Source organism: Amblyomma americanum, chromosome 10, assembly GCF_052857255.1.
Source record: "Amblyomma americanum isolate KBUSLIRL-KWMA chromosome 10, ASM5285725v1, whole genome shotgun sequence".
NCBI classification, from domain to species: Eukaryota; Metazoa; Arthropoda; class Arachnida; order Ixodida; family Ixodidae; genus Amblyomma; species Amblyomma americanum.
The window spans coordinates 60,483,273-60,508,621 of NC_135506.1; the positions used below are offsets into that span (position 1 = coordinate 60,483,273).

General features: G+C 52.6%; 1 protein-coding gene across 1 annotated transcript in view; it reads right to left on the bottom strand.

The window, feature by feature from the left end:
• Positions 1 to 12,627: 12,627 nt before the first annotated feature.
• The window catches only part of LOC144106778 (uncharacterized), a 28,294-nt gene continuing 15,572 nt past the window's right edge, over positions 12,628 to 25,349 (bottom strand). The window contains exons 4-8 of the mRNA XM_077639713.1: positions 24,730 to 24,910; positions 24,110 to 24,172; positions 22,496 to 22,783; positions 21,773 to 21,975; positions 12,628 to 16,715 (exon numbers count right to left, since the gene is read on the bottom strand). Coding sequence (XP_077495839.1) covers positions 16,076 to 16,715; positions 21,773 to 21,975; positions 22,496 to 22,783; positions 24,110 to 24,172; positions 24,730 to 24,910 — 1,375 coding nt within the window. The 3' untranslated portion in view covers positions 12,628 to 16,075. The remainder of the gene's footprint in view (positions 16,716 to 21,772; positions 21,976 to 22,495; positions 22,784 to 24,109; positions 24,173 to 24,729; positions 24,911 to 25,349) is intronic.

A 25,349-nucleotide genomic window follows, 5' to 3' on the forward strand; every position in this document is an offset into this window, starting at 1 on the left:
ATGGGTCTCTGCAAAATAGTTAAAGGAAAGATAACGTGTAGTGCCTCGTCGTCTGCAAGGCAAGCCGCCAACCTACTAATCCCATACGAGGAAAGAAAAAAAAACAGAGAATGATTAGAAACATGGAAACAAAAATCGCACACTAGAAACAGAAGCGAACAACACTGAGCCCCATTAAACGTTATATTAGAAGATTTGAAGCAGCGACTCCGAACGCGGCACAGTGAAGGAGCAGGTGTTCTAGTGTTTCCAGTGCACCGCATCCGTCACACACATCACTCGTCGCGATTCCGTGACGCACCCGTCGTTCCCCGGGCCACACGCAGCCAATGCGCGCGCGGAGGATCATTGCACAGTTAAAGAAGGCAATTGCGCTAAAAAAGACACGGACGAGAAAAGACAAGGACGTCCTTGTCTTTTCTCGTCCGTGTCTTTTTTAGCGCAATTCCCTTCTTTAAGTATGTACGACCGACTCGCCCAACAACGTGCTCTCCTGGATCATTGCACATTGGTCACCGTGCAATGATCCTCCGCGCGCGCATTGACTGCGTGTGGCCCGGGAAACGACGGGTGCGTCACGGAATCGCGACGAGTGATGTGTGTGACGGATGCGGTGCAGTGGAAACACTAGAACACCTGCTCCTTCACTGTGCCGCGTTCGCCGATGCTCGTCACGATATGCCTGCGGCCTCTAGGGCGCAGGGCATACTATCAGACTCCATCAACACGCTGTTGTGGCCGCAGGGTAGTGCGCGCACTCGTGAGCTAACATTGGTGAGCCTCTGTGCATTCCTCGAACACACGGGCTTGACGTCCCGTCTGTTCTCCGTCAGTCAGTTATACGCAGTGACCGAACGCTCCGCGAGTTCTACCTTGAACGATTAATAACTGGACGCCCCACTCCAGTTGTAGCCAACACAGTGCTGTGCGCGTGTCTGATTTAATTCCTCTAAAATGAACTAATCACGCGCACAACCTGGACACATTTCTTATTTTGTAAATAGTTTGTACATATTACTTCTCCCCCTATCCTCTCTTCCTGTCCCCTCACCTCTTTCATTTCATTTCTACATTCTGCCTGCTGTCCTTTATTTCCGCTGCCCCAGCTCAGGTGCTTCAGTATCGATGGCAGATGCCGGGGCTAGCAAAAATCTTTTCCTTCCTTTTTACTATTATTTTAATAAACAACCACTACCACAACTCAGCAGCACAGCGCCAGCACGTAATCAGATCTCTTCACTCATCTTCACTAAAAAAAGAGGAAAAGGAATCAGGTACCACATCACCATACATTCATTATAGTTTGCATTTTTTCGCCGCTGCAACACCGCTATGCTGGTGCGTTCGCCTCGTCTTGCGGTGTTTCAGCATAATAAGCGAATTTTCGAGTAGGAGCAAGGAACCGGAGACCAAAGAGAGGTTATTCGGATGGATATAAAAGTGAAATTATGTTTGCATTTGCTTGCATTACGGAACGGGAATATACAGAAGTAGTGCTGGGAGATTCGAAAGGGGAAGTCACCGATCAAAAGCTTCGACGGTGTTTCACAGGTTTTTCTGGCTTCGTGCTTTTTTAATCAAATCAGCAGATGTCCTTGCTAGGAACCATCTGAATCACATTCTCTCGCCTGGGCCGACTACTCCAGTTTCTATTAAGTCAGCTTGTAATGTACAGCAGGATCCCCTGTATTGGACTGCAAGGCAAGAACCATGACGTCAATGCCGGCAACGAACATGAACACGAAGCAGTCTTGCTTGGGGCCATCCGCGCAGCGTCGAATTTATTGCGTGCTTGTTCGACTGAACTTATTTGTTGGCGGCATCAAACAAAGCTACCGCGGGTCAACGTGAGTTACGTGCTTTGCGCGCTCCCGGGAGTTTGAGCCGAACGGCAGGCAGCCGGGTGCTACGCCAGCGGGGCAAAGGGGAGGGAGAGTGGCGTGCTGTGAGAGTAACATTCCTTCCGGGAAGACCAGGGGGGTGCATCTTCCTGTAGACTCGCACTGAGCAACCCAAACACGAACCGAAACACAAAAACATTTGCAGCGAGGCATGCACGCTTTTCCCGGCAACACGACTCAACTGGCACAGAAACTTCGGGACCAGTATCTGTGTACAGCCCAAGACCCCCGTAGAAAACACGGAGCTGGATCAACCTTTCCAGCTCCATGATCTGCCGGCGGCTCTCGCCAAAATGAAAAGGGGCACTGCGCCAGGACGGGATAAGGTCACCGTCAAGCTTTTAACGAACCTCCCCGACTTGGCATACCAGTCCCTCCTGGAATACATCAATGCGATTTGGCGCGGGGACACCCCCTGCGAATCGAATGGAAAACGGCTTTGGTTACTTTTAGTCCTAAAGCTGGCAAACCAATTGACACAGATAACCTCCGCCCCATCTCTCTCACCTCATGTGTGGGCAAAATAATGGAGACGATGGTGCGGGATCGGTTATCTACATATCTTGAACACAAACATGTCTTTGCGAGCACCATGTTCGGATTCCGCCCACACAGATCCGCACAGGATGTCCTCCTGCAACTCAATCGGGAAGTCCTTGACCCCCTCGAATGCCCCCATAATGACCGGGTAGTACTCGCCTTGGATCTTAAAGGGACATTTGACAATGTAACACATGAGATCATACTCACTAACCTAAGTCGCACCGACTGTGGCCTCAACACATTCCGATACATAAGCCAATTTTTAATGGATCGTCATTCCTACATTCGAATTCAAGATAGAGAGCATGGTCCTTACGTACTCGGCACGCGGGGAACCCCTCAAGGCGCGGTACTTTCCCCGCTGCTCTTCAATCTGGCCATGATGCACCTGCCGGCCCAGCTGGGTGGTGTCGCCGGCCTGCAGCACGCCCTGTACGCCAATGACATCCCTCTGTGGGCCACACAGGGCAGCACAGGGGACATTGAAACCAGCCTGCAAACAGCGGCGACGATAGTAGACCGATACGCCCGCCGCTGCGGTCTTCAATGTTCCCCTCAAAAATCGGAATTTGTGCACCTCCGCCCCTCACAGAAGTGCACAACTAAAATATCTCTTTCTCTCGAGAGTGGTCCCATACGCGAAAGTGATGAGATACGGGTACTCGGACTCTACATCCACAAACACAGGCGGCCAGACACTACATTGGCCAAACTCCGTAAGGTGGGGGACCAGGTGGGCCGCATGGTCCGCCGGGTTTCCAACAAACGCGGAGGGTTACGAAGCAAGGATGCCTTGCGGCTGGCAAACGCCTTCGTAACTAGTCGAATTCTCTATTCGACTCCTTATCTCCACCTACGGAAACAAGAGGAGGACGCCCTTGAGGTCATCCTTCGCAAAATTGTTAAACGTGCCCTTGACCTTGTGGGGACCTGCCCTGCAGCCCCCTGAGTTTGCTTTCCCGCGAGGCACCGTGCAGCGGCGGTCTCACCTCGAGGCTGAGCGGATTCGCTTGTCAGTTACATTAACTGGCAAGAGAGGGCGCCAGCGTCGCTGCGCGGGAGACTGCTGAAGCCTGCCCGCGGGAGATGGGGTCTCGTCGGCCGGGATAATGAGCCTGAGCGGACGCGTCGCTCGGGGCTCCGCTCTTCGCCGACGGGGCGAAGAAGCGACGGGGAGACAGGCTCCCGTACTCGTCCCGTCCGGCCTGCGGAGTTTATATCCATTGCCCTAGCGCGGGCGAACATTCGCTCGGAACCTTGCTGGTGAGTCGGACGCCCTCGATTCATTAGCGTACCTTGTTGCTAGCTGGCGTTATTGTTTCTGTAGCAATAAATGCCTGTTTGTGTCAGCCAATGTGTCGTTCCTTTGTTCCCCCAGAGCAAGGCCCGCCGTGGTCGGCGAGCGCTCGGTAGCGTACGCGATCACGGGGTGGGGTCCGGGCGGCTTTGAACCGTGTCAGCCGCGATTGAGTGGGGAGAAAGTACTTGTCTCCCCATGTCAACCCCACATCTGGCAGCCCAACGTGGGGCCTGCTCTTGGAACATTGGACGACTGTCGGTTCGGTTCGAGGAACGCTCTTTGTCCGGACTTGACAAGTGCTAGGCCTAGAGTGAATTTTGATCGCTAGGACCTGCGGCATGCTTTCTTGAGTGCGAGGTGTATTGCCCTGCAGCATGTTTGAACTTTTCGACATGCTCAGCACATTTTTTTTCCCTGGAGTTTCTTCGTGAGTATGACTTGGTCCGCATCGAGGGAGTTCGAGGCCTAGCGCCCGCGGAGTCGCCGAGCCCGAAGCGAGTGAGTACGGAAGCCGCGTGGGTGGTCCGAGTTTCTGTATATATTTTCTCTACTATCTCTTTTTCGACTCTGGGAGTCGCGGCTCCGGGAGCCGGGTGGCCTGGGGCCACGGGTGCCGCTACGAGCTCGCTGGTATTGCAGCTCGGCACCGGGCGCTCCGACACCGTCCGATACGGTGGGCGCCGACCGCTCAGAAGCTGCTTTGTGCAGTGAGCGGGGTAGGACCACCCCACAAAGCTGATGTCTCCTCGCGGCTGCGCGCACAAAACCCGTTTCGGGTCTTTGTTGTGGTCACGGTCGTTGTAGGAGTGGTCGTTAGGCCTGAGGCTTTTCGGAGCTGCCTGCACCACATTAAAAGAGACATGACCACCGGACCGTGACGCTGAGAGGGGGCGCACTTTGCTGCCCGTCCGTTTTTTTTGCAACCTCGCACGAACTGAGCAGTCTCGTTCAACTCAAGAAAGGGCTTTGTTCACTCGAACTTTGCGTTTGCACAGCCACCGACACGTTTTGCTAGCAAGTTAGGCATTGTGCCACGAGGCCCTTGCGGATGCCGTTTCCCCTCCCGTGACCTACGTTAAAGGCACGCCGAGAGCGTTTCGACAATTTTGCAGATCCGGTGGAGCCACCCAGGCTTGCTGACCGGTGCACATCGTCTCGCTGCCACCTGCTGCGACGGAGCGGCCTGTATCCTGTTCGCCGCATCCATCCGGGGCAGCTGTGGCGAGACCAGTCAGCAGTCACCTCCGGCTGCTGCTGCCCTGGCGACTACTGCAGGATCCTGGCCTGCAGTTTTCCCACCGGCCTTCGATTCGCGGGCCTGCGGACACGGTAGTCCGCGGGCCATACGAGTCGTCCCAGCGGAGACCTTCACGCCGCCTTCGGAATACCGCGGAAGTCTGCGTGGACGCTGTCGGCGTGACCTCCGCTGCAAGACGTGCCTCAAAGACATGAAGACCAGGAGACTCCTCCATAGCATGTACTTTCAGGCGCGTGGGTCTATTTAAGGTTGGGGGGATGTGGGGACCTGCCCTGCAGCCCCCTGAGTTTGCTTTCCCGCGAGGCACCGTGCAGCGGCGGTCTCACCTCGAGGCTGAGCGGATTCGCTTGTCAGTTACATTAACTGGCAAGAGAGGGCGCCAGCGTCGCTGCGCGGGAGACTGCTGAAGCCTGCCCGCGGGAGATGGGGTCTCGTCGGCCGGGATAATGAGCCTGAGCGGACGCGTCGCTCGGGGCTCCGCTCTTCGCCGACGGGGCGAAGAAGCGACGGGGAGACAGGCTCCCGTACTCGTCCCGTCCGGCCTGCGGAGTTTATATCCCTTGCCCTAGCGCGGGCGAACATTCGCTTGGAACCTTGCTGGTGAGTCGGACGCCCTCGATTCATTAGCGTACCTTGTTGCTAGCTGGCGTTATTGTTTCTGTAGCAATAAATGCCTGTTTGTGTCAGCCAATGTGTCGTTCCTTTGTTCCCCCAGAGCAAGGCCCGCCGTGGTCGGCGAGCGCTCGGTAGCGTACGCGATCACGGGGTGGGGTCCGGGCGGCTTTGAACCGTGTCAGCCGCGATTGAGTGGGGAGAAAGTACTTATCTCCCCAATTCAACCCCACAACCTCCCCATCACTACTTCAAACAGCCGGCTTATGGCCCTTGGGGTGGTGAATACTTTCCGGGAGCTCCGGGAGGCGCACCTTACAAACTAGTACACGCGCGTGTCGCTAACGGAGTCGGGTCGCCGCCTTCTTGCTCGACTCCATATCCAACACACCCCTCCAATGGAAGACAGGTTTCACATCCCGGAACTGTGGAGACGTGCCCTCCACGTGCGGCCTCTTCCAGCAAACATGTCACATGAAGACCATAATGGTCGGCGCCTGGCACGAGCGGAAGCGCTAGCCCGATATTATGGCAACAAAACAGGTGTATACTACGTGGACGCCTCCGGCCCTCACCACGGGGGATGGTACACGGCCGCGGTAGTTCACAACAGCAACACAGTTAACGGCCTCACTTTCAGAGCCCGCAGTGCAACACAAGCAGAAGAGGTCGCGATTGCTCTCGCGGCCTCACATTCCAATTCAAAATACATAATCACCGACTCGCGAGGGGCCTGTCGGAACGTCGAACAAGGCTGCACTCCCTTCCAGCCTATCGAATATACCAAAATTGCATACGAGATACGGACCCCGCACACCGTCACCTCATATGGGCCCCTGCTCATTAGGAATTGGCAGGAAACGAGGCAGCAGACGCAGCCGCCCGCGCACTCTCTCACCGGGCTGTTTTCTCCTCCCCACCTGATCAGGAACACGATGTTAATCCGGTCTATACGTTCAAAAATATCGCAACCTACTATCAAGACAGCCATCGCCTTTACCCTAGCCCATGTAAAGGCACCAAGAAGGCGGATGAGCGGCTCCTTCTCCGCCTCTTCACCAATACTTTGCTGTGCCCGGCAGCCCTAAAACATTTCGACCCCTTCATTAGCGGTAACTGCCCGCACTGTAGCGCGGTGTCTTCGGACACCTATCACATGGTGTGGGCCTGCCCCTCCAACCCGGCCATTCCCTCCATCCCCAACCCAATCCGGGAGGACTGGGAGGCGACCCTGCTCGGCTGCCACGACTTACAGGCCCAACAAGCCTTAGTCGGGCGCGCCCGGGCGGCGGCTACCGCCACTGGGGTCCCAAACTAGGGACCTCCACCTAGTGTTTGTAAGGATCGGTCCCTTACGGGCTGATCCAAACACCTCCTGTTCGTTCTGAATAAATGTTTTCACCACCACCACCCGCACTGAGCAGACATTACAGCGCAGCACCGAAAGCTAAGAGGGAACTTTGGCATCCGGCTGTCCAAACAAGGGAAAGCGAACACCAACCTCATTGCATGAATACTGCGTTGATGCGCTGCAACGCCGCTTCGGAAGCGGCACTCGTCGGAGTAAGGCGTGGCAACTGCAAAAAGTCTCGACCTCAAATTTTCGACCTCACTGAATGACGACCTCACTCAACTTCAAACTCACGCGTGAGGTTGAGGTCTGATCTATTGACCTCACAAAATTTCGAGCCGTCGCCGACCTCACCTCAACCTCACGTCACGACGTGAGGTTGAGGTCATTTTGACGTTGAGGTCGATCCCATGAGGTCGAAACCTCATGAGGTTGCCCACCTATGGTCCGAAGACCTCCGCACAGTGCGAACAGCTACCCGAGAAAGAATGGTCCAAATGTTTGAGGGCTGCCGGGCACAGCAATGTATTAGTATACAGAGAGAAAGAGGTACAGTAGCGGTCGTCCCTGGAATAATTTCGACCACCTCGGGATCTTTAACGTGCACTGACATCGCACAGCTCACGGGCGCCTTTTGAGTTTCGCCTCCATCGAAACGCTGCCGCCGCGGTCGGGTTCGAACCCGGGTACAGCGGCTCAGCTAGCCACGATAATACTTAAAGGGACACTGAGGAGAACTCTATCATTTTTTTTGCTAGCAAAATCTGATAGTTCGGCATTTCATGGCTTTGTTGCCGCTTGTCCGGGCGCGAAAGATGCATTTATTTCAAAGAAATTTGGATTCGAAGATGAAAAATTTTCTCCCGCCGCTCTGATTCAAACTAAGGGAACTCTTATGACGCCACGGAAACTCTTATGACGTCTCAGAACGGAGTGACGTGATACATGACGTAAGCGCAGACTCCGTGATTTCTGACGGCTAGCGGTGCGGTGCGCAACCTTTCTTTGCCAGCCTCATAGATTTGTGGCTCCCATGAAGTAAGGAAAATTCCGTAAAGGTGGCGCCTCTTGTCCTAGGAAGCCATCACGCTTGTACTTGCGAGATTGGCCTGTGGCGGCGACACCTGTATTTTGGTTCTTGCTATTTTCTACATTACAACAGCTTTGTTTTCAGTAAAAGTGGCGTTTTTGTAATCAGGAGCTGCTATTCTATCGATACAAGCCAACTTCAATTTCTCCTCAGTGTCCCTTTAATAATTGGTTTTTGGGGAAAGGAAATGGCGCAGAATCTATCTCACATCTCGGCGGACATAATCATTGGTTTTTTTGGGGAAAGGAAATGGCGCAGTATCTGTCTCATATATCGTTGGACACCTGAACCGCGCCGTAAGGGAAGGGATAAAGGAGGGAGTGAAAGGAGAAAGGAAGAAAGAGGTGCCGTAGTGGAGGGCTCCGGAATAATTTCGGCCACCTGGGGATCTTTAACGTGCACTGACATCGCACAGCACACGGGCGCCTTAGCGTTTTTCCTCCATAAAAACGCAGCCGCCGCGGTCGGGTTCGAACCCGGGAACTCCGGATCAATAGTCAAGCGCCCTAACCACTGAGACACCCCGGCGGGGTGTAATAATAAATAATAATAATAATAATTGGTTTTGGGGGAAGGAAATTGCGCAGTATCTGTCTCATATATCGTTGGACACCTGAACCGCGCAGTAAGGGAAGGGATAAAGGAGGGAGTGAAAGAAGAAAGAAGGAAAGAGGTGCCGTAGTGGAGGGCTTCGGGATAATTTCGGCCACCTGGGGATCTTTAACGTGCACTGACATCGCACAGCACACGGGTGCCTTACTGTTTTTCCCCCATAAAAATGCAGCCGCCGCGGTCGGTTTCGAGCCCGGGAACTCCGGATCAGTAGTCGAGCGCCCTAACCACTGAGACCCCGCGGCGGGGTGTAATAATAAACTGAAAATTGGTTTTGGGGGAAAGGAAAAGGCGCAGTATCTGTCTCACGTCTCGGTGGAGACCTGAACCGCACCGTAAGGGAAGGAATAAAGTGGAAGTGAAAGAAGAAAGGAAGAAAGAGGTGCCGTAGTGGAGGGCTCCGGGATAATTTCGGCCACCTGGGGATCCTTAACGTGCACTGACATCGCACAGCACACGGGCGCCTTACCGTTTTCCCTCCATAAAAACGCTGCCGCCGCGGTCGGGCTTCCCTACGAAGGTTATAAACGTGATTTGAAGGTAATCGGTTCCGTTTCGGCCGCTCAGGACAAAAAGGTCCGAAAGTGTTTTTGTCGTGTCATGTTTGGTCACTCTGCATTGAAAATGACGATGCCGAACGTGCCAAATAATCGGCTATCTAAGATCATATATTTTGTTCAGACTTCGTTAGGATGTATTTTTTAGTAGGTTACGCCTTAAGCGATCTCCATCAAATCGCATCCGGCGGTGTTCAGTGGGGGACACGCGTCTCATTAGTCGGTGCCACAGTTTCCCTCTCTGTGTGGCCGCTGTCAAGCGTCAGGTTCGCAGTGTGTTCCGTGTTCCACGGGTCTCTCTTCATTTGTGTCCCAAATTTCATGCTGGCCCAAATCATGGAGGAAAAACGCTAAGGCGCCCGTGTGCTGTGCGATGTCAGTGCACGTTAAAGATCCCCAGGTGGTCGAAATTATTCCGGAGCCCTCCACTACGGCACCTCTTCCTTCCTTTCTGCTTTCACTCCCTCCTTTATCCCTTCCCTTACGGCGCGGTTCAGGTGTCCAACGATATATGAGACAGATACTGCGCCATTTCCTTTCCCCCAAAACCAATTATTATTATTATTATTAAATCATGGATTCGTACCAACTGGCCCAGAAAAATGCCATTTTGGTTCCTAATTCCTCCGCTCACGACGTGACCTGCAGCGTCACCAGTGGCGTCATCATGAAAGCCCGGATGTTCCAGTTCTGGAGAAAAGGGGTGGCGCTTATTCCAATAGGAACAGGCAGTTTTGCTCGATTTCTTCAGTAATAATAATAATAATAATTGGTTTTTGGGGGAAAGGAAATGGCGCAGTATCTGTCTCATATATTTTTGGACACCTGAACCGCGCCGTAAGGGAAGGGATAAAGGAGGGAGTGAAAGAAGAAAGGAAGAGAGAGGTGCCGTAGTGGAGGTCTCCGGAATGATTTCGACCACCTGGGGATCTTTAACGTGCACTGACATCGCACAGCACACGGGCGCCTTAGCGTTTTTCCTCCATAAAAACGCAGCCGCCGCGGTCGGGTTCGAACCCGGGAACTCCGGATCAGTAGCCGAGCGCCCTAACCACTGAGCCACCGCGGCGGGGCCGATTTCTTCAGACATGCTTAGGTATTTTCACGAGAAACTCGTTAGAGTAAAGCGGTGAGGCCAAGTGCACCAACACGAAGCGTCTGCGGTGCTCAGTGGTCGATAAGGGCACCGACGACGTCGTATGCGGTTCTTTATGTGTGTGTGAGCTTTATGAAGGAAATGAAAGCTGTTAAACGCGACGCAGAGCCGAACTCAAAATTCACTGTGCTGTACTACAGAGACGAAACGTTTCTTGTCATGTCCAACATTCTTGCAGAAAAACTTCGAATATTAAAAACTTTAAGGTACTGATATAGAAATATTGAAGGTAATGGTCTAATCTCCCAATATATAGCAAAATCTTTCTTTTGTAGTCTCCATCGCTCGCATCGAACAGTTAAGACTGCCATAAAGAACCAATGGGGAACGCTTTTGAGGAGAGAAAAAACGTCAATAACAAATATGTATTTATTTTGTAAAGAAGAAGATGACCCAGACAAAGCAGATGACTCGAGACAACGAAGGAGATGCCCCTGCGCGTCAGCCGTATTGCTATCGCCACGAGTGTCTGCGCCCGACCTGGTTGCCCTCGGACTGTTCTCGCCGCTGCTCCCTTCCTCCCAGCTCTTTTAAATAAACCCCCCGGCTTACATTTGGTGGAGGTGCGGGGTCGTCTGCAAGAATATGACATCCGCGTGGTCTATCGTTCCGGCCGCAAGCATCAAGACGCTGATGCCCTGTCCCGCTGCCCACTTCCAGCCGAGATCGCCAGCCTTTCCACCTATGACGCCTCCCCGTCGTCGATTCACATAAGCGACATGCCCTCAGCGCAACGTAGCGACCCCTGGATCGCTTCTCTTCTCGACTTTCTCTCCAATCCCACGGCTGTTCCTCCATCACGTGCTCTCCGCCGCCATGCTTCCCACTCTGTGATTCGCGATATTCTCCTCTATCGCCGGAACTACAGCTCCGACGGCTGCAAGTGGTTACTCCTTATTTCTCGCTACTTGCGCACGCACATATGCGCCTATTTCCACGCTGACCCACAATCCGATCACGCGGGAGTTTTCAAGACATTCACCCGCATCCGGCTGCGCTATTACTGGCGCGGTATGCATACGTACGCTCCTGTCTCGCCTGTCAACGTCGCAAGGCATCTCCTCATCGTTCTGCTGGAGAGTTGCAGCCACTCCCTTGCCCACCACGCCCTTTCGACCGGATCGGCATTGATTTCTACGGCCCGCTTCCGTACACTGCGGCCGGCTACCGTTGGGCTTTCGTTGCGGTTGATCATCTCACGACGTATGCCGAAACCGCCGCCCTTCCGTCTGCCACAGCGACCGACGTTGCCTCCTTCCTTTTGCAACGTTTCCACCCTTCGTCACGGTGCACCTCGTGAACTGCTTAGCGACCGCGGACGCGCCTTTTTGTTCGATGTCGTGAAAGCCCTGCTCCGCCAGTGCAACATAATACATCGAACCACCTCCGCCTATCATCCGCAGACCAACGGCCTTACCGAACGATTTAACCGCACCCTCGGGGACATGCTCTCTCTGTATGTCGCATACAACCACTCCAATTGGGATCTCGTCCTTCCTTATGTGACTTTTGCCTACAACACCGTTCAGCAGCCCACTACTGGCTTCTCTCCCTTCTTTCTTCTTTACGGCCCTCATCCGTCTGCTGCAACAGAGACCATTCTGTCTTACAAACCTGACGCCTCCGAATACACCCCCGTTTCCGAAGCCGCGCAACACGCAGAAGATTGTCGCCAAATCGCCCGGTCACTCACGACTGACACCCAGTATCGCCAGAAATTCTGCTACGACAGCGCTCACACCCCATCGCACTTCTCTCCTGGGAGGCTTTTGTGGCTCTGGATACCCTCAAGTACTTCTGGACTCTCCTAGAAATTTCTCGCCAAGAATCACAGCCCCTACCGCGTCGTGGAGCGCAGATCTCCTGTTAATTACGTCGTCGAACCCCTCACGCCGTCTCCCGATCTCCGCCGCCGCGACCGCGAGACAGTTCACATCCAGCGTCTCAAGCCTTACTGCAACCCCGCCATCTTACAGTCGCCGTAAGTCGCCAGGATGGCTCCTCTTTTCCCCGGGGCGATTGTAAAGAAGAAGATGACAGATAAAGCTGATAACTCGTGACAACGAAGAAGATGGCCCTGCGGGTCAGCCGTATTGCGATCGCTACGAGTGTCTGTGCCCGACCTAGTTGCCTTCGGACTGTTCTCGCTGCTACTCCCATCCTCCCAGCTCCTTTGAATAAACCAACGCCTTACATTTTATTTATTTATTTATTTATTTATTTATTTATTTATTTATTTATTTATTTACACTGTAAGCCTTCTTCAGGTTCATATAGGAGCGGGTCAAGTTTTTCTTCGAGCCTTGCAAGCCTGCCGACGGGAGATGTGTGGATATATTTATTGTTATAGTGAAATCGTACAATATATAAAAAGAAACTGCGCTCATAAACTCTTTCTCGTTCAAACATGCTTTTGTCCAGAATTGTCGAGTTTGGCGCCGCAAAATGTGCGGCCTCGGAGAAAATATACGAAGCCCAGAGCTTTCTGCTCTGCAGAAACGTAACTGTATTGCACAGAGATGAAAACATTTACGCCGTCAAACACTCTTTTTCGAAACTGCTACACAAAGCAAAAATCACAGACAATGCAGTTCGAAGTACGCCTCGTGTTTCCGTTGTTCCTTCCCGCTTGTCGTGTTTCGTGCAACTTCTTCGAACACTGCTCTCCTGCAGGACACGGTTTAATCTGTTAGAATGAATTAGAGGGTTACTTCCTGAACACGTTTATTTTTATTCACACTTTCAGCAGTAGACGCCACGTCTGATTGTTCAGTCCATCGTACACCTCGAAGACAGCGGCTCTAAACGCGATGTACAGAACACTACTTGCACCCCCCCCCCCCCACACACACACACACAACCTTTGCTACCCTCCCCACTGTCAACCTTCCAGCGCACGCTTCGACGCTTCGCAGGCAGTCACGCGGAACGGCATCGCATGCCACTCAAGGCTGCATTTTTTGCTTTTTCGAGGTCGCGGCGCCGCTTCCTCGTCCTTAATGAGGCCCTAGAGGGCATATGTTTACACCGTGGTCTTTTATCTGTGTTTGTATTACGCACATCGTGATGTTTATATTGGGCGCAAACTGCGAGGTGCAAACTACGTTGCGTTGAATACTGACACGCAGCTTTAAAGTTGGGACATCTGCACGGTTCCTCTTCCGCGTGACCATAGATGCTTTCCGTTAATAATCGCCGAACAATGTCTAGAACGTGCTTCAGTTCACTGCCAAGTACCACGCGCGTGACGAATTCAAGAGGGTAGCACACGGAGACAGGAACGTCATCGTGACGAAACGAAGTTGTCCCTCGAAGACAGTAGCAAGTCAGCGAGCTTGCGTGGCGTTCGGCGGTGCGTGATGTTGTGATGCACGAGCGTGCTCATGGTTACGCCGGTGCGTGTAGATGGCGCGCCGGAGGCTCGCAAGACGACCGTGTCTCATGTGAAACCGAAACTAACCGTTGTAACTGGCGATATAGTATTCATTATTCGTCGGGTGTTGCAGCAAATGAGAGGGGCATGCCAATAGTACTTTTCCGAAGCCGAATCAAGTACGAATCTAATATTTATGCGGTTATTCGCTGCTTGTGCGAATATTCACACAAAACGAACATTCGTGCGATACAGCCACACAGCGAAGCACTAAAGTGGCGGCGCTGGAACTCATGGAACTAAAGGTGCAGCTGTCGAAACCCGCAACACTGATCTCCACTAGGGAGCACCCAATCCCAACTACGCCCAACACAGTCTGGGTTTTAACTCTGTGGCCGTCATGTCATACGCATCTGAAATTTGACTTTTTCTACTCAGGATACCGAACAAGCTACCACCAAATCCCTGTTGATGAAAGGAACGAGAGTTAAAGCCGCGACCCACCATATCGCGCATGAAGGCAGGGTTTGCGAAACCTAGAGAAAGCCGTCGCGGCGCCCAGTCTTGAAGGCCATACGTATAAGAACATTATGAACGCCGCCACACGAATGGAGCGAGTCGCGGCGCCTAACCTTCCTCCACCCCATACAGCCAGATCGCGGACATGTTGTGCGGCCGCGCAGTGGGCCCTATTTTTGTAACAGTCGTAAAAAAATATAAAAAGCTACGGCTTGCCCTATTCAAAATTAGTGCCAATTATTCGAAACATTCGAAAACTTGCGAACGGATTCGATTTGCTTTGAATAATTTTAAACACGCACTGTTTAATTCGTTCACCGAATCGAATAGGACATTTACTTCGCTATTCCAATGTTGCGAAAATTCGCACACCCGTACAGAGGAAGCATACCATATCACTGATTGGCCCGCAAGCGTCTCGTCAATAAAAGTGCAACAAAAATAAACAACAACAACGAAAATGAAGAAATTTTCGGATCAGTAATGAGTTCAAGGTGACCTGATCGACAAGTTTGGGCGTAGCTTTTGCTTTGCTTGCTTACACCTGCTGAGATCGTACGCGAATCGCCCGCATCAAAGAACTGAGGGCAACCCGTTCTTGAGCCGAAGAGTGGTAGCCGAGGAGACCTTCCAGTGATTCGCGTGTCTCCTCTGCACTGAACTGAACGTAATAGTTTGCTGGGGTGGTTGATACCGCAGGCATGTTGAGCGTGGCGAGCTGAGACGGGAGGCTTTCCTCCTGGGCGCCTCTTACACAAAGACAGGGAGCCACACCATCAAGCGCACAGAGACTATAAAGTTCTTCCGAGAACCCCCACAACACGACCACCATAATGAATGGCAAACTGCGTCCCACCCTGGAGATGAGTAAGCTGCCTGAATAACACATTAAGGAAGAAACCAGTACCAGGGCATGTCTCCAGAGGAAACAAGAGTACCAGGAACACTCTCGCGAGTCGATTTTCTTGTCTTGTTCTTCGCTGATGCGACCTGCCTTGGACGCGTCTGTCGCCATGACCTACGAGTCAGGCGGATCTGAAGCTTTGATATGTCTGTGGACGTGAACGAGTGGAGCATTTCCAGCAGCCTCAAAAGCGCAAGAGTCGCCTTCGAATGGACATCAGAGTGTTCTGCTCTGGTTATCTAACCGTCTTGTTGTTACTGGCAATGCACAGAGCAGAACACAAGTTCGTGGAACCATGCTCGGAATGTCAGCACCAGGTCACTTGCTTCACGAAACGAAATGTGGATGGCCAGTCAGCATGACCCGCAGTCTTTGCATGCCTTTACGTTGTCATGCTTCAGTGGTTCAGCACCAGGTTAAGCGGCGCTCATGTGCACATGGTCGACACAGCACAGACAGATGACGAAAATATGAAATGGGCGTTGCGGTCATCACTTCTTTCATCAGGAGCCTTGCGAACAGATGGAGGTCCGATGGCAGGCGCTGACTTTGCTCAAGGCACAAGCAGAGCAGCTGAGTGTCACTTGCTTGAAAAGCTGTAGATGTGCGCTTAAAGCTTGACGGAAGGCTTCTGCGTCGTCGTCTTGTTCATGGACTCAATTGAGTCCGGAGTATTGGCGTGAGTCAAAATGATGGTGCAGTATTCTCACTTCAATCGTACGTAGCTTCCACATGGTGAGCAAGAGATGCTGGTGACCCGTGCCCGCACAGCCAGCTTTATTCAGCAACAAAGTTCCGACGCTTAGGAGTTGCTTGCTCTTCAAACAACCAGCCTACCGGGCCTTCTGCAGTCTCTGTTCTTCACAGCGCAGGCAAGCGTCGACAAGCGGTCCTCGCCTTCAGAACGCCGAAGACGTCGGTGGCGGAAGCGACTGGAGATTCCTGTGCCAGTCCTCCTTGGAGGCCCCGCACGACGACTTCATCTGGCGGAAAGGGTCCATCGCGTGGTCGGCGGCGACGCAGCAGCGGCAGTCCTCGCGCCTCAGCGGTTCGTAACCGCTGAGCGAGAACCGGGACGCGCTCAGGGCGTACCGCTGCAGGGCAGCCCGGCGCCAGGGCCGACGAGCCGCGCAGCAGGGACAATTCTTGTTCTGCAGCTTGTCCAGAGAGTGGCCCTCGCTTCGTCGCAGCTCTGGAGACAGGTCCACGTAGACGGCCGAATCCGGTGTCACGTCCTGGCTGGCGTCCGTCCCGCAGCCCCCAGTGGTCCCCCGGTGGCTCAGGTCCAGGCGCAGGGTCTGCGGAGGCCGCAGAGGACCGCCGCCTCCTCCTCCCCAGGCCAGGTCGAAGCTGTGCGCGGCGCTCTCCGAGCTGCACGTGCTGCTGCCCAGCCGCCGGAAAGAGGCGCTGCTGTGCGCCTGGGACCAGGGCGAGCCCTCCACCGTGCCCGGGGCTGTGGAACCAGCCAGCGCCCGGTGCGAGTCGTCGTCTTCGTCGCTGCTCGTCGCGTCGCGGCTGCCGCCGGCCGCAGAGCAGAACCTGCGTGCAGCAAGCAGTGCACTGCGGTGAACCGGACAGAATGCAAGCCATGTGGCAAGTTGGGTGCATAATGCGTCGCAACTTAGTTGCGCAGCCCAGAAGCCACGGGAAGAGGGTTTGTGGGTGCTTGAGCGCAACCTGAAATGTACTGGATTTTGTATGCTTTGCCCTGACTCACTCTTCAGTGAGGCCTCAGCCGGAGGAAGTTGGTGCACTGTGCGGCGAACTTCACGTGTAGCACTTGATCCAAAACACGAACCATGATCTATCTTCAACAAAGCAGGAAGGAATTCTTTACTCGAAGCTGCCACATCCTGAACTCTGCACTCCTGTCTCTTCTATGTTCGCAGGTGTACAAGCTATTCACGGATTTGCTTGTCATGCTTGTTCTTGTCACGTTGTGCCACGTCCTTAAAGAGCGACTGAATGGATTTTAAAATCGGAAAAGGCTGTGCCTTTCAACTCTGCCCATTCGAATTCGGTGAAACCTGAGCGGAGGTGGGCAACCTCATGAGGTTTCGAGCAAATGAGATCTCAACCTCACGTGTGAGTTTGAGGTTGAGTGAGGCCGTCATTCAGTGAGATGAAATTTTGAGGTCGAGAATTTTTGTAGTCGCCCCGTCTTATACTCCTGTCACACGGCATTCCTCCAAGGCCTTTCCAGCAAAGGCACCATTTTTCACCAATGGAGCGAAAGCTTAAAGGAGCAGCGACACAGCTACACGGTGCAGCCCAAAGGTGAAACTGTCGTTCAGGATTAGCACCCGCTGCTGTGCTCGAGGCGGCTGAAGTGAGTGTTTTAAAATTGATGTGGTGTATTCTGTTCATTCGCTGAGCTCCGACAATTTTTTTAATTCCAACTGCTTCCTTAAAAGAACTGCAACAGCTGCTCTCATCAGCAGCAGCAGGTTTTGTGAATTGTCTTGGCCACCAGGGGCACTCGGTGTTGCTGCAACACTTCCAGTGTCTAGAAATCTGGGCATAAAATATAAACACCCGTATAAAAAGCAAAGCCAGACGCACCTTTCGTATTTTTAAAGAATGTTTTCAAGCATTGTTGGCTGTATCTATTTTTTTAATTGCTTTTACTTTTTGAGGTTGGGTTGCACTGCGATCGCCGGGTCTCGAAGGCCGCGCCTTTGGGCTCTGAAGGTCTCTGACGGGCGCCTTCGCCTCCAAGGCCCTTAGCGGCAAAGGCACAACATTTGTGCCGTGTAGCTGCACTCCTTACGCCTTTGGATATAAGGACCTGATTCTCAAAGGCCTTTGCGGTGCCCGTGTGACAGGCGTATTACTCCGACGAGTGCCGCTTCCGAAGCTGAGTTGCAGCTTCGGAAGCGGCCTATTTGGACAACCGGATGCCACAGTTTCCTCTTAGCTTCCGGTGCTGCGCCGTAATGTCCGTTCAATCCGAGCCTACAGGAAGACGCATCCCTCTGGTCTTCCCGGAAGGAATGTTACTGTCACAGCACGCCACTCCCCCTCCCCCTTGCCCCGCTGGCGTAGCACCCGGCTGCCTGCCGGTCGGCTCAAACTCCCGGGAGCGCGCAAAGCACGTAACTGACATTGACCCGCGGTAGCTTTGTTTGCTGCCGCAAACAAATAAGTTCGGTCCAACAAGCACGCAATGAATTCGTCGCAGCGCGGATGGCCCCAAACAAGATTGCTTCGTGTTCATGTTCGTTGCCGGCACTAGCTGACGTCATGGTTCTTGCCTTGAAGTCCAATACAGGGGATTCTGCTGTACATTACAAGCTGACTTAATAGAAACTGGAGTAGTCGGCACAGGCGTGAGAATGTCATTCAGGTGGTTCCTAACAAGGACACCTGCTGATTTGATTAAAAAAGCACGAAGCCAGAAAACCTGTGTAACATCGTCGAAGCTTTTGATCGGTGACTTCCCCTTTCGAATCTCCCACTACTTCTGTATATTCCCGTTCCGTAATGCAAGCAAATGCAAACATAATTTCACTTTTATATCCGTCCGAATAACCTATTTTTGGTCTCCGGTTCCTTGCTCCTTCTCGAAAATTCGCTTATTATGCCGAAACACCACAAGACGAGGCGAACGCACCAGCATAGCGGTGTTGCAGCGGCGAAAAAATGCAAAACTATAATGAATGTATGGTGATGTGGTACCTGATTCCTTTTCCTTTTTTAGTGAAGATGAGTGAAGAGATCTCATTACGTGCTCGCTCTGTGCTGCTGAGTCGCTGTTTCAAACCTTCTAATATGACGTTTAATGGGGCACACTGTTGTTCGCTTCCGTTTTTAGTGTGCCATTTTTTGTTTGTATTTTTCTAATCACTCTCTTTTTTATTTCCTCGTATGGGATTAGTAGGTTGGCGGCCTGCCTTGCTGACGGCCAGACACTACACGTTATCTTTCCTTTAACTATTTTGCAGAGACACATCGTTCACCTTAAACGGCTTCGCAGAATGCTCGCGCGGTGCTCGCGGGTAAAAAACGTCGAAGATGCTGGTGTACCATTGATTAGTTCAGTTTTGAAGGGAAACAAGTGATTGACTTAAAGCAGCTTGTCTCAGAATGGTTGACGAAATGGTACCCAGAATTATTTTGAGGCGTATGAGTACTTAGGCCGTTTTTTTTTCTTCGGGCAAGTTTTTTGGAGGGCTGGGGGAGAGGGGTGGTTCGGAAAAAGATTTCACTGCGGGAAAATTTGAGCGGAGAGCCGTGGGTCACGCTGCCCATTCTAGGCCAGTTTTTTTGACCCGTGTGTTTTTTATAGTTGGCACAGTGTTCGAAGACGTAATCTAGCCCTTTCTTTCAAATTGCTGCGGGTTGACCGAGTTATCGGAGAATTCCCAGGATTTCGAAACCCTTACTATCGCCACCTGGAGGGAAGTGGCGGAAACGGGGGAGGGTCTTGATCTCCCAGGAACATCAACATCATCATCCTTAATTATTAGCTGCAGGTATTCATATCTTCCCGCACAATAATTGTCTTCGGTTGCTGGGTAATGTACAGTATTTAATCAATATTCTGGCAACTTTTAATTTGGTAGCGGTATATCAGACTTCCCCGGGCTCATAAGAATACATGGTTAGCGTCATCATCATCGCCATCATCTCGAGAATTAAAGACATGTGTCACTGCATGATCTTTGCAGTATGATATACATGAGAACTGGCGCGTTTACCTGCTGGACAATCCGAATGTCATTAACGTGGACCGGGTTGTGGGCACTCTTTGTAATGCGTCATGCGCGCATGTGTAGTAATGTGGGATCTATATGGATCTTGAAATGGGGTGGATGGGGGCCTGGTATGACGAGAAATTATACCCCTGCCCGCAGGCCATATACTCTCTGAGGGTTCATCCCAGATTATAAGCTTCTCCTATAGCGTGCACAGCGTCTGTACACACCTTATTAAATAATACCATCATCATTTTAGCTTTTCTGTCTCACAGGATTCTCAGAATCGTTTTTAACTGAAAAACGTCTTAATCGCTTTTTGTTTTGTTTTTCTTTAGTTTTCTGAGGTCGAGCAGCCGACCTCAACCTCACAATTTGAGGTTGAGGTGAGGTTGAGTGAGGGCAGCAGTGGCCTCAAGAAAAGTGAGGTAAGGGCGTCTAAGGAGACCTCAACCTCAACTGATGAGGTTGAGGTTGAGTGAGGTCGGCAAATCCTTGTTGAGGTGTAGGTGAGGTCCAGATTTTTAGGTCAAATGCCCACCTATGCTGCTGAGTGCTGCATATCACTAGCATCTCCTCATTTCAGTCGTGGAAGAGTTTTTCAAAAAGATGTCCGCAAAAGTACAACGTGTTCCACCGGCGCAGTGCAGACAGCAGTGAAGGTAGCAGTCGTACCTAGCATTCACAAGCTGAGACACAATGTGAAAAAGCTGGCCCAGTGTTACGCCGTGGACACCGAACTGCACCGTGAGGGAAGGGATGGAGGAGGGAGGAAAAGAACGAAGACCACACGGGGTTATTTAACGTGCACTGACATCGTAAAGTCCTCGGGAGTCTTCTGCATTTCGCCTCCGTCGAAGCGCGGCCGCTGCTGCCAGGATTGCACACGCGTCTCGGGATCATCAGCCGAGCGCCATAACCGCTGAGCTACCGCTGAGGGCCTCTGGCTGGTTAAGTGCCAGGTCGCCTAAATATGACAGTGGGCTAAGTCTTAAATAATAAAGCGGAAAGAAGCCGACAACAAGCAGCGCATGTCATTAAGTAGGGGCCTGGTAATCTGCGTTGATTGCTTGCGCTACGTTGAACTTGCGCGGCGCCCACTGGACACAGTACACACCAACAGACTAGACGGAGCAACAGCGTACCCCATATTTTTAGAGTGCAGCTCTTATGCGCCCGTTCGTGGCTTGAACAGCTTCGCCGTCGCCGTCGGCGTAACCGAGCGCAAGGGGAGGGGAGGAGAGCAAGCGCGCTCCCCTCAAGACCGGCTGCGCCGAGCGAACGAAAGTGGCGCCGCTTGCTCATAGATGGCGCCAGAGGGGTGCGCGCCATAAAGACACTGGAACTCGCACGCCATGCACGCCTTCGTGCATCACCACTGCACAATCGGACGTATGGCGGCTAGGGGAGTGGAGGTTTGTCTCGGCGGTACGCGCACCCACGCGCTGCCTCCTCGCAGTCGCGCCACGGTCCGTTAGTTGGCGGTGCTGTGAAACGTGCTGCACGCGATAGATTCTCCGCGTCGGCCACGCCACTCACAGCGTTTTCTTCCGAGTATAAACCGCCTACTTATGAACCACGCATTTATGCAGCAGGTTGAACATATATCAATACACTTCTCCGACCACAAAGCCACCTTCATAAAACTCAAAGAGCGGGAGAGGTTCGTTACTTGAAGAAAAGTGTCCGTAGAAGATAAAGACTGCTTTGTAACTGAGCATACATACACGTATCCCTTAAATTCCTTACCTCCACATATCGCAAAATCAAAACACCTACAAAGCTGCGCTCAAATTTCGCCTTAAGGAGCATTGTAATCGTCCTTTTTTTCCAATATGGTCGTTCGCGCCGTTCACACCGCGAACAGGCGCTCCGCACGCACACACTCTATAAGTATACCTGGAGGTGGAGACGCTGCTGGAGACGCACTGGTCGTGGAACAGCAGCGCCGTCCTCTGGAGCGTCGCGTGGCCCAGCAGACCCGTCTTGGCCGGCGACTGGGAGTCGCATAGCGCCGCCGACTCGCCGGGGTCGCCGCGGGAGCCGACGCCGCCGCCGCACCTGTGGCCGCTTGTCCTGCCGAAGGCATCCGTTGCGTAGTCCTGCACCCGGACACCCCGCGCGCGAATAAGGGCTGGAGCGCGGCTTCACTGAGGCGTAGCACAGAAAAGACTCGGGCCGAACAAGTAAAGGCAATAGATGTGCCGAACAGGGACGGTTATAACACACGGCTACTCTATATACATTTAAACAATTGTGATTCAAATTAAAAAGACATCGCGCTGTGTAACTCAAATCCGCAACTGCCATTTAATCTCGGCATTCGTTCTACTGACTGAAATAAACACGAAATATTGGAGCTGGCATGGCTAGGCTGCGTATCACCAATTTGAAGCAAGAGCGGGAGTGTAGCCCAGCTGTTCATTAGGAACGTCCAAAGTGGGACATATTTCAAAGCAAAGGTTAACTACGGATGATCTTTATTGAAAGTTATGAATACTATGCCACTTATTCGCAACAAGTGAGACCAAGAAGTCCGGAATTATCCTCCTGTCTCGAAGAAATGTGCCGAATGTTACGGTTGTGCTCGTGCCTGCACAACGCAGCAGCACGGAAACTCACGGGCACCGCGAGAAGTGTGGCGGTGGCCACCGTCGGCGCCACGCAGTCTGCGGCCGGACGGGACGCGGCCAACCCCAGTAGGAAGTCGGCGCACAGTTCGGCGAGCAGCGCGACCCCTTGCATGATCCACCACTGCCAGAGCGGGTGGTCCACCGCGCCGCCATGGAGCGCCCCGTGCGCCAGCAGGGAACCCAGCACCAGGCACAGCAGGTTGGTTCCCATCACGATCTTGAGAGTGTCACGCACCAGGGGTCGAGGAAGACGCCTCGGCACCTCGGCCGCGTCGTCCTACGCAGGGTGTCGAGAAAAGAGTGGTAGGGTTTTAATGTAGTTAAACCGAGTTGACGCGCGGAAGCGTGTGGTTAGACTGGTTGGCTCAAGGTTTTGCTTTGCCGGGTCATCGCCAAGTGTGATGATATTAGACACAGGTTAAGCACTGATCAAGGTTAAGATGTTCTGCTCTGTTCGCGCCGCAGATGTAAGTTGATGAAGATCACTATGTGCAACGCACAGCGCGAGAGTGTGTTGCAATCCCCCTATGTGGGCATGTGCCATAGTATGTGGACAACAACAACAACGTAACACGATGAGTGATCGGCTGCGGCGATGGCACGGTGCCCTCGTGCAGTGGCCAGCGAAGCTAATCTGTTCGCGCCACCGCGGTTTGGAAACGCAGTCGCGGCTATACATATTTTATTTCTGCACCCTCAAGGTCAGGTAAGCCAAAAAAGACTCTTGGTTGAGATTGACTTCGCGTGAAGTAGTGCTTTCGCTTTAAATGTTTATAGACCTTTCCAAAAAGCACGCTCCTAACGTCGCCATTTATTGCTCGCTGGACTGTTGTGCGTGCCTGGCGCACAACACGGTGGAAATGCACGGTAGGCCGAGACTTCCGCACCTGTTGGCAATAGTCTAAAGAGTAGGTGTTTTGACACCTGCGCGCACTCGATGGACAGTGAGTAGGCTAAGCGGGAGGGAGGTTGTAGCGACAGCTTTGAAAAATCGAGAATTGAAGTTGGACAGCTCTCTGGTTCGGGGCACGAACTTATACTTGTGTGGTTTGTTCGCCCGCACGGCTGTACGCCCGCATGAGAGCACTGTCTCTGTGATTCGGCATCTCATCGTCGCCCTGATCATCTATCAAAATAAGCCCTCTTCGGGATAAAGGAGCGGCTTAGCGGTATCCGGTAAACCATGTCTTTCTCGAGCAGAAGTTTCCTTAAAAGGCAGTTTTATTTGTGCACAATTCAAACCAATTTAACGCAGCCACCATCTACATTTCTCCTTCCTTGGCGTCTACTCACTCACAGTGACACACGTGTAGTCTGTGTTCCCAGGCTTCATTTATTCATCCTGATTAAAGCCAGCATAACAGCTCACGCTCATTTTATGACGATGCTACAAGTTTTTCCAGCATGCACCCTGCGCTTGCTGCAAGACTGCCTACGTTGTTCCACCTCTGTACCTCTAGAATGCTCTGGACAACGTCGAGAGTGCTGCGCTCAGAACGCGAAGTGTGTCACACACTTGTCATCATTGGGGTTTGAGAGAACAATCTGGTAGTATACAGAACATGAGTGACGCTATACGCCTTTACTCAACAACCGCACTCACCTGCATCTTGGCCAGGGCTGAGCACAGCTGGGCGTCTTGCGCCTTCAGCGCCCCCTTGAGAAGCTGCAAGCAAGAACAACGCGACACGTTACCGACTGTTGCGTAGTCGGCAGCTCTCCGGTCAACGCGCTTAATCATTGCGCAACTCGTCGCCCAACTCGCTCTTGCGGCGCGATCAATGCAAAAAAAAAAATAATAAAGAAGTAGGTGCACAGTCGAAGCATTGCACTCCCACCAATCCCACTGCACTCCCATCGATTGGCGAAAGAGTCGCCTTCTATCCAGGCTGTCGTATTGAGCCTAGCCTCTGGGATCCGCGCTTAAGAGCTGTCTAAATGCCACCGCATTTTACTTGCGAAACCAGCCGGTGGTGGCGCCACCTGTATTTCATTTTTTGGAGTCGTCGAGGTTATAAAAGCTACGTTTTCTGGGAAAATTTTCTCCTTTCTGTCGTTTGAACACGGCAACCTATAGACAGAGGCCAACTTCAAATTGTCCCCAGTTTCCTTTTAAGACTCCGCGCTTTCGCGCCATAAACAGGCTGTCGGCTGTAAAACCGATTTCAGCGTCAACCCTGAGTTGCTGGACGCGCAATCGGGAGTGCGGGCAGCGTCACTCACCAGCGGGTAGGCCATCATGGCGGCGGCGATTCCCAGCCCGGCCGCGGAGAGCCACGAGCAGCGAGCCATGAGCAAGGAGCGCGAGTCCAACAGCCCGCCGGCTTGGCTCTCGGCTGCCATGGGCACCGCCCACAGTGCCACGAAGCACGCGCCGGCCACCACCGGCCGAACCATACAAGACCTGCGCGCAGAGGGCGGGTGGGCCTTACAGAAACGAGCAGGAGTGACATGCTAAGGCGTAGTTGCGCAGAGCTGTGTAGTCAAACCAGTTTCAAAGCACAGAATTGCGATGTATGGTTCCATCCCGCCTCAAAATAATGGAGGAGAACCAATATCTGTAGCGCGCCTGATTTACTCTACTGCCCCCTTCCAGATCTTCCGAGATCAGGTGACCGCACGACTGAGTTTCCTGATACCTCGACTTTAATGCCAGCGACATCAGATCGCTTCGGAAAAAAAAAGAGTCCTCTCCTGCTAACCTATCGTACGCTCCACCATTGAGAGCGATAGGAAAAGAACACCCAGTCACAAGCTACATAACACGGCAAATGGGAGAATAGTCTTTTTTTTTCTTCTTCAGGAGGGGCTCTTTACAGAGCAGGACTTGCCAGCCATAACAG